This window comes from Euleptes europaea, chromosome 7 (assembly GCF_029931775.1).
Source record: "Euleptes europaea isolate rEulEur1 chromosome 7, rEulEur1.hap1, whole genome shotgun sequence".
In the NCBI taxonomy this organism is placed as follows: domain Eukaryota; kingdom Metazoa; phylum Chordata; class Lepidosauria; order Squamata; family Sphaerodactylidae; genus Euleptes; species Euleptes europaea.
This window is the reverse complement of record NC_079318.1, coordinates 13,797,741-13,810,882: the sequence shown is the minus strand read 5'-3', so window position 1 is coordinate 13,810,882 and position 13,142 is coordinate 13,797,741. Positions and strand designations below refer to the sequence as shown.

The 13,142-nt window shown below is 42.8% G+C and overlaps 2 protein-coding genes across 2 annotated transcripts in view; one reads left to right on the top strand and one right to left on the bottom strand.

Annotated features, from left to right (window-relative positions):
- The window catches only part of TFB1M (transcription factor B1, mitochondrial), a 40,743-nt gene that overhangs the window by 16,458 nt on the left and 11,143 nt on the right, over positions 1-13,142 (top strand). The window lies entirely within an intron of this gene.
- Positions 3,125-3,878, bottom strand: CLDN20 (claudin 20). Its single transcript, XM_056853268.1, has one exon. It carries the CDS (start codon positions 3,788-3,790, stop codon positions 3,128-3,130), a length of 663 nt encoding a protein of 220 aa, XP_056709246.1. The 5' UTR covers positions 3,791-3,878; the 3' UTR covers positions 3,125-3,127.

Below are 13,142 nucleotides of genomic sequence, written 5' to 3'. Positions count from 1 at the left end.
CTGTGTGTCCTTTTTGTAATGTTCTTTGTGGTACCGGATGATGTGTCCTTCTGATTGAATGTTGTAAGAGCAATACATGCCTGAAGGGAGGGTGCTCACTGGCGTTTGACTGTTCTCATTCTCTCTCTCTGCATGTGGTCTTTCTTTTGCTCTGACATGACTTTGTCGGTAGTAATTGCTGGTTATTTTTCTTCCTGCGCTGTATCTTTGTGGCCTTTTTTCAGGGCATTTGTGCATCTTTTTTAGCTGAGTCTGGTAGGAGTTCGGCTTTTTTTTTTACCCTGTGGTACTTGAGCATGTGTCATTTGTGCTAATGCAAGCTTGGCGTAACGCCTTTTGAAATGATTGAATCGAGTCTTCGGTCTCAGATGAAGAAGAGAAGAAGAGTTGGTTTTTTATATGCCAACTTTCTCTACCACTTAAGGGAGACTCAAACCGGCTTACAATCACCTTCCCTTCCCCTCCCCATAACAGACACCCTGTGAGGTAGGTGGGACTGAGAGAGCTCTAACAGAGCTGTAACTTGCCCAAGGTCACTCAGCTGGCTTCATGTGTAGGAGTGGGGAAACCAACCCAGTTCATTAGCCTCCGCACTCATGTGGAGGAGCAGGGAATCAAACCCTGTTCTCCAGATCAGACTCCATCGCTCCAAACCACTATACCATGCTAGATGATATCCTCATGCTCAGATCTTTTTATCTACTGAATATTTTAGCAAATAGGATGGCCAATATACAGCAGGCTACTACAGCTTCTCACTTGCCTTTCATTACATTTTAAGTATGTTTGGATGCTTCTGTGGATTCTCCCCTTCCTCCCACCAGTTTTCCTTATAATTTTGGAAGTTGTCCAATGAAAAAATGCTGATGTTCAAGGAAGAAGATGGTCATGTTTTTAGAATGATAAATGGGGCCATTCCGTCCTACCACTAGTAAACCCATGGAAATGAACAAATGAAGCTGCCTTATACTGAATCAGACCTTGGTCCATCAAAGTCAGTATTGTCTATTCAGACCGGCAGCAGCTCTCCAGGGTCTCAGGCAGATCACCTACCTGCTTAGTCCCTTTAACTGGAGATGCCGGGGATTGAACCTAGGACCTTCTGCATGCCAAGCAGATGCTCTACCACTGAGCCACAGTCTCTCCCCTATTAGCAAATAGTTGAGTCTGCTTTGGAATAAGTACATTGTAACTACAGGCCTCATGATAAGCTGTTCACTTCAGCCAGTCCACTGCAATGTATCTTGTTCACTGCTGGTTTTCCTTCTTGAAGAAACATTGGCTGGACTGTGGATTATTGTACTCCCTAGGGGTCTGAAATGTGAAGGATCCTCTTATGCTGTGATCATAATCAGTTTGTGGCCTAAAGCTCATTAGTTATAACATGAATGCTGCTTTTGGACCACTTCCCAACTTTATGGCTAGCTTTTTTTTTAGTTTCGTTTTCTTTGAAGAAATTTCTTTTTATTTTAGATTTGAGACCAGGAGCACCCTCAGAGGCCAAAAAGAGGTCTCTGAGATACTACTGGACTCGAATCTAACTGTTCTATTGCAGACCAACACGGCTACCCTCTGAAACTTTTTTATTTTAGATACTTAAAGGTTTTCATTGCACATACAGTGGATTCTTAAGATAAAATAAATACAACACTTCCTACATGCAGCCTAAAAAAAGTTGGTGCTCAAAAATCTTTTGACATATTTACAGAACTAATTACCATACAGAATGAAGTACTATAGCCAAATAAATGTCATACATCTTTTTTCTACATTTCTGCTTGTAAATATAGAGGCCAGTAAAATAAATTCCTTTATTTCTAAAACCAGTTTCACATTTGATTTTGAAGAGCAGTTTGCCCCTCCCAAACAGAGGGAATACATATAAGATTCATTTCTTTCCCCATGTAGTATTTACTGCTTTTTTGCTTGTCTTGTAAGAAACATGCCAACCTTTTTGTTCTTTAGTGAAACAAATTCATGGAACCTGTGTTACATGCAAGTGTTATGTATCCTGAATCCTTGTATTATTCCTTTGCTTTTATACCAAGAGATTCAAATTTGACCTCTCCCCACAATAGAAATGAGGGGTTCCCGACAGAGGCTAATAATCATTTCAGCATGTTAGAAAAAAGGTTCTGAGATGCAAGGAGCGTTAACCAAGTAAATCATGCTGGCAAAGTAATTACAAATGGAGTTGCTACACGAGCTGTGTGTGGCAGACTGCCAGTAACTCCGGTGCTTGATCCAAGAGTGCCTTTCAAATAATATAATATTTTAAAGGAGCCAAATAATGTTTCAGATGAAAATAACACCGAAGCACTGATTAATTATCAGTAACAGAAACATTTGTTTAACTTAGTTGCTTTAGTATCTTGGGAAAGGTATTTATAAGTTAAGACATAGACTAAAATATATAACATTGCAGCTTCGATAACTTTATGTATCCTCTTCTCTGTCCTGATGCTTGGACCTTAAATTAGCAGCAGTTAAGTAGATGTTTCTTCAGAAATGAAAATGGCACCCTCAGCAGGTGGAGAATGATGGGATGGGGGGTAGTTTTGGCAACCACTGAATGGCAATGTGAGCTTTTCAGCCCTGACATGCAAATTCATGAGAGTTTTTTAATGAAGAAATCTAGTTACCATGGTAGTTGGGAACTCACAATGAAAGACAGATGTAGCTATGATTTGGAAATAATATATAGGGTTTCCCATTGAGGCACAATAGGTTTTGCTGGTGTCATAGTTAAAATGAGGCTCTTGAGGAAATTAAACATGGCACATGACAAACAAGAACAAACTTTTGCATGCTAGAAGAGTTAAACATTGTATTCTTCATTTTGTTCTTTCCTGTTACATTTAAGTTGTAAAGCAATTTCAGCAATAAAATAAGGGTTGTTACAGTAACTTAAACTCTTGCTATCCCTTTTTTTGGGGCAAGGTAACTTGCCCAAGGTCTCTCAACTGGCTTCATGTGTAGAAGTGGGAAAACCAACCCAGAATACACTTTGTCAAAATATAATTACAGCCCTCTTATCAAGAACATAATTTTTCTTTTACTTAAAAGTACAGTAAATAAAGCTGCGCTTGACAGTATAGGAACCCTGGCTAATATATTTCAGCGATATTTACACATAGTCCTTCAGGTTGTAGCCTGTGTTGTTCTCTTGCTGGGCACCGGGGAACTGGTGGTGCTGCTTATTAGGGTAGATCCAGGCTCCCTGCTGCTTTTTAAAACAGGAAGTGCCAAAGATTGCACCTGCCGTGAGGAGAAGTCCCGCTGAAATGAATCCAACGTAAACAGCTCCTCCTGGTTCGTGCTTGCTGCTCTCCGGGACTGCTGGGTCCAGAAAATTGGCAATGATCTCTCTCGTGTACCATGCGGTTGGTATCAACCCGAATATTCCTGCGAGGATGAAGAAGACTCCCGCCGCAAACGACGTGTGGCTTTTGGTGTCCCTGTCCCCTCCCAGGCGGGTGCACTTCATCCCGACGGTGGCAATGCAGATTCCAAAAGCCGAGAGGATGCAAGACAAAACCATGGTGGTCCGCGCTGCCTGGATGTAAACAGGGAGGGAGAGGATGGAGTACTTCAGTGTGCAGCTAAACATCCCGGTGCTGTACCATGTGCAGTCCATCCAGAGCCCTTGCATCTGGGTGATGGCTGTGATGATGTTTGAACCCACGTCTGCGTTCACCTTCCAGTTGGGCAACAAGGCAGCCGTGATTGCGCCAAAGACACCCAGCAAGGCTAAAATGAAAGCAAAGAACTGTAGAGCTGCTGATGCCATGATGAGATTTGCTGTCACCTTTTGTCTGTCTGTTTCTCTTCTGTTGTTGTAAATGTGTAATTGTCTGATCGCTCCCCAGCCAAGGCTGTAGCTGTCTGTGTGAGAGAGAAGGCGGGTGGGGAGGGGAGAAGGGCAGGGGCAAAAGAAAAAAGAAATTAGCAAACAAGAAGGCTGTGGTCTTTAATGCAAGCTATCCGAATGAATGACTGAACGTGACCCTGCAGCAGATGAGAAGGCTACAAAAGCACTGAGCAGCTGTATACAGGGCACTTGAACAGAAATGATTACAAATGGAACAGTGTTTTTGAGCGACTGAGCGCAAGGAGCCGCCCGTTGATAATACACAGTGACAAAAAAAAAGTAGAATTAAGGCATCAGGTTATGATAATGCCAAAAGGGAAGGAAATGCAAAATGGGGCATTTCTGCTCTTAATGACCAGGGCAGAAGCCTTCATTTTGTTCTGCAAAGTGAGGCAGTGAAAGGAACAGGGGTCTCCAGCTAGTTATTATAGAGTGTTCCTGAAGTCCAAATCTACAGTTAATTTAATTAGGTTAGGTGAATACGATTTCTTCTCCGATTCCTCTAAAAATATTGATGCTATGGATCTTAGCTATATTTTAAATACATTTCTGTGTGTAGAGGGTTTTTTTGGGGTAATTCTTCAGTTGATCTCTGTTTTATAAAGCTATTTTCTAAAGTCCACAGTTCAAGCTTCTGTGCTGGTCATTTACAGCTGTCATTTTTCCTGATGCCTAGGAACTTTGCCTGTCCTTTGATCACTTCTTGCTACCTCTAATAGTGTAGTGTCATTGGCAGTAAAAACAACTGATTAAGACCTTGGGGGAATAATCCAGCTAAAGTTAAGCCCCTGTCATTGAAATCAGGCTACCACTATGAAAACTTAACAACGTGAACTTCAAGTCAGTTGAGCATGCCACAGAAGCTTGTTGGGTGGTCTTGGGCCAGTCATACACACTCAGCCTGTCCTACCTCACAGAGATGTTGTGATGATAAAACGGGGAAGAAAATAATTGATGTATGCCACTTTGGGTTCTCCGTTGGGGAGAAAAGTAGGGTTAAAATGAATTAAATAAATATTCTGTTGGATAAAAGACCCGGCATTTTGTTCTAATGTTTGGCGGTCATTAAAATTGTAGCATAATAAATTATTCTTTAGCTGTAGGAAAGTCATTCATTTTACAGTATTAATCTTAAAATATTTTATTTTGTTCCTGTTTTACCCACATCTTGAATAAGTCCATCTAATTCATTTGGCTGCTTCCTGAGGCCATAATCTTCCCGGATTGTAATGGCATACGCCACTTTTAAATAATACAGATTACTTCAGTTCAGATTTAGGAATAATAGGGTTAAAATTACTGTTCACCAGTAGAAGTATATTCTGACTTTCTCTACTACTTAAGAAAGAATCAAACTGCCCTACAATCACCTTCCCTTCCCCTCCCCACAACACACCCTGTGAGGTAGGTGGGACTGAGAGAGCTCTAAGAGAGCTGTGACTAGCCCAAGGTCACCCAGCTGTCTTCGTGTGTGTGTGTGTGTGTAAAGGGCCATCTAGTTGCAGCTGACTTATGGCGACCCCTTTTTGGGGTTGTCATGGTAAGAGACCAACAGAGGTGGTTTGCCAGTGCCTTCCTCTGCATAGCCTGGATGGCCCAGGCTAGCCTGATCTCGTCAGATCTCAGAAGCTAAGCAGGGTCAGCCCTGGTTAGTATTTGGATGGGAGACCACCAAGGAATACCAGGGTTGCTATGCAGAGGCTTCATGTGTAGGAGTGGGGAAATCAACCCAGTTCACCAGATTAGAGTCCGCTGCTCATGGAGTGGAGGAGTGGAGAATCAAACCCGGTTCTCCAGATTAGTCCACCTCTCTTAACCACTACACCATGCTGGCTCTCATAGTATACCTCATAGAGAAATGGCCTTCATCCTTTTCATACCTGGGATACATTTTTAATGCCCAGGCAGCATTATGGAACCTACTGGTTGAATAGCACATTACAGGAAGTAACATGACAGGAAAAAGAGGAGCTAGAGTAGTCACTGGTATGCGAGCATGTGCTGCTAGCATGCACAAAAACTAGAGTGAAGGGTGGCAGACCAGGCAAGGTGAAGAGGAAGAAAGCAAGTGAGTGTCCTTCTGAATATGGGATAAAAGGAATCCTCTCCACTGCTGAATGACCTTGCCTCACTGTTCGCTGATTCAATGTGTGCACAGAGAGAAGCAGGAGGTATATAGAATCCAGGGTCATCTAGTCCAACCCCCTGCACAATGCAGGAAATTCAAAACTACCTCCCGCACACCCCCAGTGACCCCTACTCTATGCCCAGAAGATGGCCAAGAAGCCCTCCCTCTCATGATCTGCCTAAGATCGTAGAATCAGCATTGCTGACAGATGGCCATCTAGCCTCTGCTTTAAAATCTCCAGGGAAGGAGCGCTTACCACCTCCCGAGGAAGCCTGTTCCACTGAGGAACCGCTCTGACTGTTAGAAAATTCTTCCTAATGTTTAGATGGAAACTTGATTTAATTTCAACCCATTGGTTCTGGTCTGACCTTCTGGAGCAACAGAAAACAACTCGGCACCCTCCTCTATATGACCGCCCTTCAAGTACTTGCAGATGGTTATCATATCACCCCTCAGTCTTCTCTTCAGGCTAAACATACCCATCTCCTTCAACTTTTCCTCATAGGACTTGGTCTCCAGACCCCTCACCATCTTTGTTGCCCTCCTCTGGACATATTCCAGCTTGTCTACATCCTTCTTAAATTGCGGTACCCAAAACTGAACACAATATAGGTGAGATCTAACCAGAGCAGAGCAAAGTGATACCATCACTTCGCGTGATCTGGACACTGTACTTCTGTTGATACAGCCCAAGATCACATTTGCCTTTTTAGCTACCGCATCACGCTGCTGACTCATTCAGTGTTTGGTCTACTAAGACCCCAAGATCCTTTTCACACACATTACTGCCAAGACAAGTCTCCCCCATCCTATAATTATGCATTTGATTTTTCCTACCTAAATGCAGAACTTTACATTTATCTCTGTTGAAATGCATTTTATTGGTTTTAGCCCAATTCTCCAGCCTGTCAAGATCATCCTGTATCCTGGCTCTGTTACTGTATTTGCCACCCCTCCCAATTTAGTATCATCTGCTAATTTAATAAGCATCCCCTGTGTTCCTTCATTCAAATCATTTATAAAGATGTTAAACAACACAGGGCCCAGGACAGATCCCTGAGGCACTCCACTAGTCACTTGTCTCCAAGTGGATAAGGAACCATTAACAAGCACTCTTTGAGTGCGATCTGTCAACCAGTTACAGATCCACCGAACAGTAATAGGATCTAAACCATATTTTCCCAATTTGTCAACAACAGGTGACAAATAGTTCCTTTGCTCTCTACATATGCACTGTAGTAGCAGGTCCATCCAAAAAGCAGGAACTAGTGATTCATGTTGGGACCATTGGTGCAATTCTATGCTGAGTTACTCCAATCTGAGATGATTTAAATGAATGGGCCTAGCCTGGAGTAACACTCTTTAGGATTGCACTGTAGGTGACCTACCTAGCTGAGGGTGTTGTCTCCTGGGTTGAAGAGCACTGTAGTAGAAGATTAAACAGAGTTTGGTTCCTACAAGCTTTCCATGTACAGAGGCCTCTATCTTTTCCACCTTACCCTCACCAGGCTCTGGGGACCTGAGAGAATCTACTTCTGAGTGTCTTGGGTCCCTCATTAATAAAATGCGCCATGGCAGGTGGACTGCATTAAAGAAAGGCAATTGGGTGAAATCACCCACCTCCTCAAGCAACTAGAAATGGGAGAGGCTGTGTCTCAGTGGTAAAACATCTGCTTGGCATGCAGAAGGTCCTAGGTTTAATCCCGGGCATCTCCAGTTAATGAGACCAGGCAAGTAGGTGATGTCAACCTGAGACCCTGGAGAGCTGCTGCCAGTAGACAATACTGACTTTGATGGGCCAAGGGTCTGATTCAGTTTAAGGCAGCTTCATTTGTTCATGTGAAAGCTTGTAGGGTTCAGTCTGATATGCTTTTACTCAGTAGGCTGTTAGTGAACAAGGATTGCAGTACTCTGTAGAGGTCATAGTGACATGGACCTGGGCTTAGTAACTCTAAAGTTTTGATAGGGATAAGATTTTACTTCTGTAGTAAAGCACATGAAGCAGGTAGCTGCCAGCCAGAATAGGCAATACTGACCCAAATTAGCTAAATTGATCACTGGTCTTTCTTGGTTCTGAGCAACTTCATGTGGACGCACAGCTACGGTGGAAGACTTTCTGGCCCTGGTTTCCTAGTGTGGCAGTGGTAGAAAAATTGTGTGGAAATTAACATCACAGTGCAAATCTAGACATCAGCACAATAGAAGTTTGGTGGAATCTTAGAGCACCGTGACGATGCACTGACATCATTTCCGGATTCATGCTGGAAGTAATACCATGAGATCAATTTGAATGTCTCCTCTCTGTCTCTCTCTCCCCTCCCCCCCAGTTCCTTCCAGTAGCCAATGCTTGGCTGACAACCCTATCATACACATGCAATATAGTCCCTTCTTATGAATCACTAGTTCCTATGTGCAATATAATGTTGAGTGTTCATCTTTAATGCCTTCCCCTCTTCTAATAACATAGGACTGCTGCCCTCTGGGACTGGATAGGTAGCTTCCTGCTCACCTAGGCCTGACCCTCATCAGTCTAGCAAGCCATGTTGCTGATGGCTGAGATTTGAGGTCATATGAGCAGGAAACTGTTCTTCTAGCCCTGAGCCTGAGTGATACGGAGAGTGGAGGAAGATTATTTTTTGTCTTTCTCCCTATTGAGTATTGGAGGGCTTGGTTGAGGGCATAAACACCTCATTCCCTCAAGTGTACTATCAGGCATGAGCTTGAATGGTCATTTGTCACACACATACACACCCTGGCCCATTTTTGTTTTAAACTGACAACTTCCCATACCTCTGTCGTTTGTTTTGTCCTTGTCTGACTATTTTCCTTTTAAAAAAAATACAAAGAAGTATTTTTCTGTCTACCTAATGCCCAAGCGTCAAAAGCCATCCATGGATGACCCCATTTTGTTGCCCTCAGCAATCAGGCTTGCTATTAGGAGGGGTACTGATGGTAGTAGAAATAGTAGCAACATAATTTGGTTGGGTTAGATTTTTATATGTAATTTAGGGGATTAAACATGCAGACCTGAATGAAAGATGAGCTAACCTCTCCAGTGAGCAGGCATGAGCAGTAGAACACATGAAGCTGTCTTCTACAGAATCAGGCCCTTGGTCCATCAAAGTCAGTATTGTCTACTCAGACCGGCAGCAGCTCTCAAGGGTCTCAGGCAGAGGTCTTTCACGTCACTTACTTGCCTAGTCCCCTGAACTGGAGATGCCAGGGATTGAACCTGGGACCTTCTGCATGCCAAGCAGATGCTCTACCACTGAGCCACGGCCCCTCCCCTGTGGTGTTAATTTCCACACCAGTTGCTAACAAGCCTAAATGTAGAGTTCACAATCCAGTAATTAATGGATTCTTCTGTTTGCATTTCTCATGTGTATAACAAGATTTAAAATCCAAAACTTGCTGTCAACATATAATTTTTTTAAAAAAAACTCTGCTGAGCCAGCCTTATGTTTTAACCTGCTGAGCTAGATTTCCTTAGGAGCAGAGTTGCTTTTAAAAGCCATTTTAACCCTTTCTGTGAATAATGTATTCCATCTACTAAAATATATGTTTAGACAAGCATTCCTCTGCATGCCTTTTAGTATGTATATCATGGCAGTTACATCCACTGACTATAGTGTTCTTTCTATGATTAGGGGAAGATTAAGTAATTTTATTTCTAAATTTGTTGGTTTATTGGAGTGGTGTCTGTTGTGGGGAGGGGAAGGGAAGGTGATTGTAAGCCGGTTTGAGTCTCCTTAAGTGGTAGAGAAAGTCAGCATATAAAAAACCAACTCTTCTTCTCCTCCTCTCCACCTCCTTTGTCGGTCACCTTGTAAGAAATGTTTTATTCTCTGAACAATAATACTAGAAACAGAAGCAAATGAATAAGTTTTCAGAACTCCTCCTACTCAGTTCCCTCAGCTCCTGCTATGTCTTCTATTGCAGGAATCTAGTATTTTTATCCAAAGATAGGCTGCTTATTTCTTTTTTTCTTTGCATTTTACAGTGGGTGGATAAAGAGGAAGGGTCCTGTAGCTGCTCCCATCCTGCAGTTTCTGCAGGGCTGCAGAGTCTCCCTGGCACTTTCCAATCTGATGAGGTGACCTGGGCAGACACAAGAACGCATCTCCTCCTGTCTAGACAGACTGCGGGCTTTGAGAAGTGTGCCGTCCCCAAAAAGTTACCAACCGATGCATGAAATTACACATTACGTGAAAGCAGAAGCAGTGGATATTTTCTGCCATTAATTTTGTCTACGAAAGAGATGGGTAGATGCATAAATAATTCTTTAAATAATTTTTAAATAAATGCTTATATTTGCTGCAGAATCAACTGATTCTGAAACTTGAAATTAATATGCAAAGGCTTTGAACCTCTTGTGTGCTCTCAAAGCTCACTTTTGCACAACAAACATCACTACTGCTAGTGATAGGTTCAGTAACAAATCCTTTCACTAATAGTGTGGGAGGTGAGTCCCCTCCTTTCATAATATCCCCTGCAAGCATTCTCATGAGTGATAGTAGTTGTAGGGATTGGAGGTGTGCCATCTGCTGTGAGCTTCTTTCATTGATGTAGTAGTGGCCACACGGAGCAGGTGCTCCACTCTGCAACCCACAAGACAGATGGGAAACGGAGCCATCCCTGGGTGGTACCATACGTCAGCTGTCACTGTCTTGTGGATGTTTATCCTTACTTCAGTTTCTAAGTTTCAGCAGATGTAAAATTAAAGCACACAGGAGCCTAAAGCAGCAGTAACAACACGTTCTCGCCATAAATGATCTGAACATGCGATTATGTCTTACACAACCCTTTAAAACTATGAACCGCAATGTGACTTAATACTTACTTCCAGATGGTATGTTCAAGATGCTTTCTTGGCAGCGGAAGCTGCGGAAACACAACTCCTCCTGAATGTAAAGCTTGCTGTGCCTCATAGAAAACTGCATTAGTTTTTTTATGAAACAAACATAGCTCTCTGGTACTGTTAGCACAGCACTGCTCTCCATCATACCCTGTCTCTGTACCATCTACTGGAGAATAAAGGACTACTGTACTGGAAAAAATACTTTGGTTAGAGAGGGAAAGCAAAGAGATTATGGGGCAAACGCATGTACACCCAGCACTCTAAACGTATAATGCTTCTCTGAATTTTTGGCAACACAACAACTTGGAAGTCTTGAGAATATGAAAACTTTTGAGAAGCATGTATTTAAAGAAAATCAATCTGTATTGTGTTTTTTAAAAACGGCTTAAAGTGTAAGAAAAGAGAACTTTAGAATGAACTTTGCTGCAGTTGAAAAATCAAGCAGTTTTATATTACAACCCCCCCAACACACACACGACTAGGTTCCCACAGTTCCTTCTAGGAATTCTGGTGTGCTAAATTTAAGTACGTGAAAGTGACAATTTGATGTGGTCAAGTTTACATACCTGGTAGGGATGGCTTGTAACCCTCACACGTTTGTTCTGCAGTCACTTTCTCTGAGGAGTGTCAGGCACTAAAGCAGCGAGGTTTGCTGATGATGCTTCTCTGATAAATACAGAGCACCGCTGAAGAGGTCTCAACAAGTCAGCAAGGAGAAGCTTGTCAGGTGGGAAGGGGAAACCCGCTGATTATGCAGCAAGAGAAATATGAGTTTTCCTGATTGCTTTCTGAAAATGTGGAAAGGAAAAGAAATGGTTTATGACACTGGTTTATTGACAGCTGCACAGTCCCCCTTCCATTTGTTTCATTGTGCGTGTGTGTGTGTGTGAAGTGCCGTCAAGTCGCATCCGACTCACGGCAACCCTATGAATCAGTGTCCTCCAAAATGTCCTGTCTTTGACAGCCTTGCTCAGATCTTGCAAACTGAGGGCCGTGGCTTCCTATATTGAGTCAATCCATCTCTTGTTGGGTCTTCCTCTTTTCCTGCTGCCATCAATTTTTCCTAGCATGACTGTCTTTTCTAGTGACTCTTGTCTTCTCATAATGTGACCAAAATATGATAGTTTCAGTTTAGTCATTTTAGCTTCTAGGGTCAGTTCAGGCTTGATTTGATCTAGAACCCACTGATTTGTTTCATTAGTCTTGGAATTACTGGCTTCTGTGCTGTTTTTTTAATGTGATTTTAAGACTACCATTACACAGTTATGTGAATACTTGCATGTCTCTTGGTAGCTTGATATAGACTAGTTTGCCATGTTGGCTGGCCAGCCAGACTTTGGTCACCACTGACCTGCCCATTCACAGTTTGGGCAGGGATTGGTTCCTTGACATAAGTCTGAGCTTTGAAGGTACTTGGAAGCAGCAAGATGTCTCACTATGTGGGGAGTGACTCTGAAGCTCATAGTAATTGCAGGGACAACCTATGCTCCTTCTGTCACAGAAGAGGGGGCAGGCAATGGAGAACATTCCAGTCCTAAGACTGGAGAATGTCTAGTTGAGCTTTCATTCTTCCAAACACACTTGTTATAGTGGAACTATAAATATGTTTGAGTTAATGGTGACCAGCTTTTAAAATGTAATTGGGTGGATCCTGTCATCACCGTGGCTGATATTGGAAGTGCACCCTGAGGTGGAAGAGTAGGTAACCACGTGCATATGCTGTTGACACAGAACAGTTCACTTGTGAAAATTTTAACCCAGACTGACAGTAACATGAACCCTGTGGATGTGCTGTGCTTTTGTTGCGACTAACTTTGGACTACTTTGGCAGAGTTTTCCAACCTTTGGGTCAGGCTCCTATTGGCTAATGGTGCCCATCTGAACTCACGCTGAATCTCTGAGGTGGAGGAAGTGGGGCACAGCCAGCCAACCAGCAGTCTGTAGTGAACAAGGCTAAAGTGGCAGCCGCACTTGCGTGCCGGGAAAGGAGCAGGCGTCCCTTCTTGCCTAGCACAGAAGCAGCCGTTTGGTTGTCATCCTTTTCCTCCCCAATAGGCAGATGGGATGAAGTCTGGGGTGCTTGCAAAACACATTGAGCAGCAATTTCTGCTGCAACGTAACTGTTTTCTGCCTTTTTCCTTTATTCCATTCTTTATGCTCGTGGACCAACAGGTCATGAGCAAAACAAATTCAATACATTCCATAATACATAAATACCCAAACATATAAAAATATAATATCTAAACAGTACCGTTAAAAAGAGGTATCATTAAAAACCATAGATA

Coding starts and splice junctions, on each gene's coding strand:
- CLDN20 (XM_056853268.1), bottom strand. CDS start 3,790: ATGGCATCAGCAGCTCTACAGTTCTTTGCTTTCATTTTAGCCTTGCTG.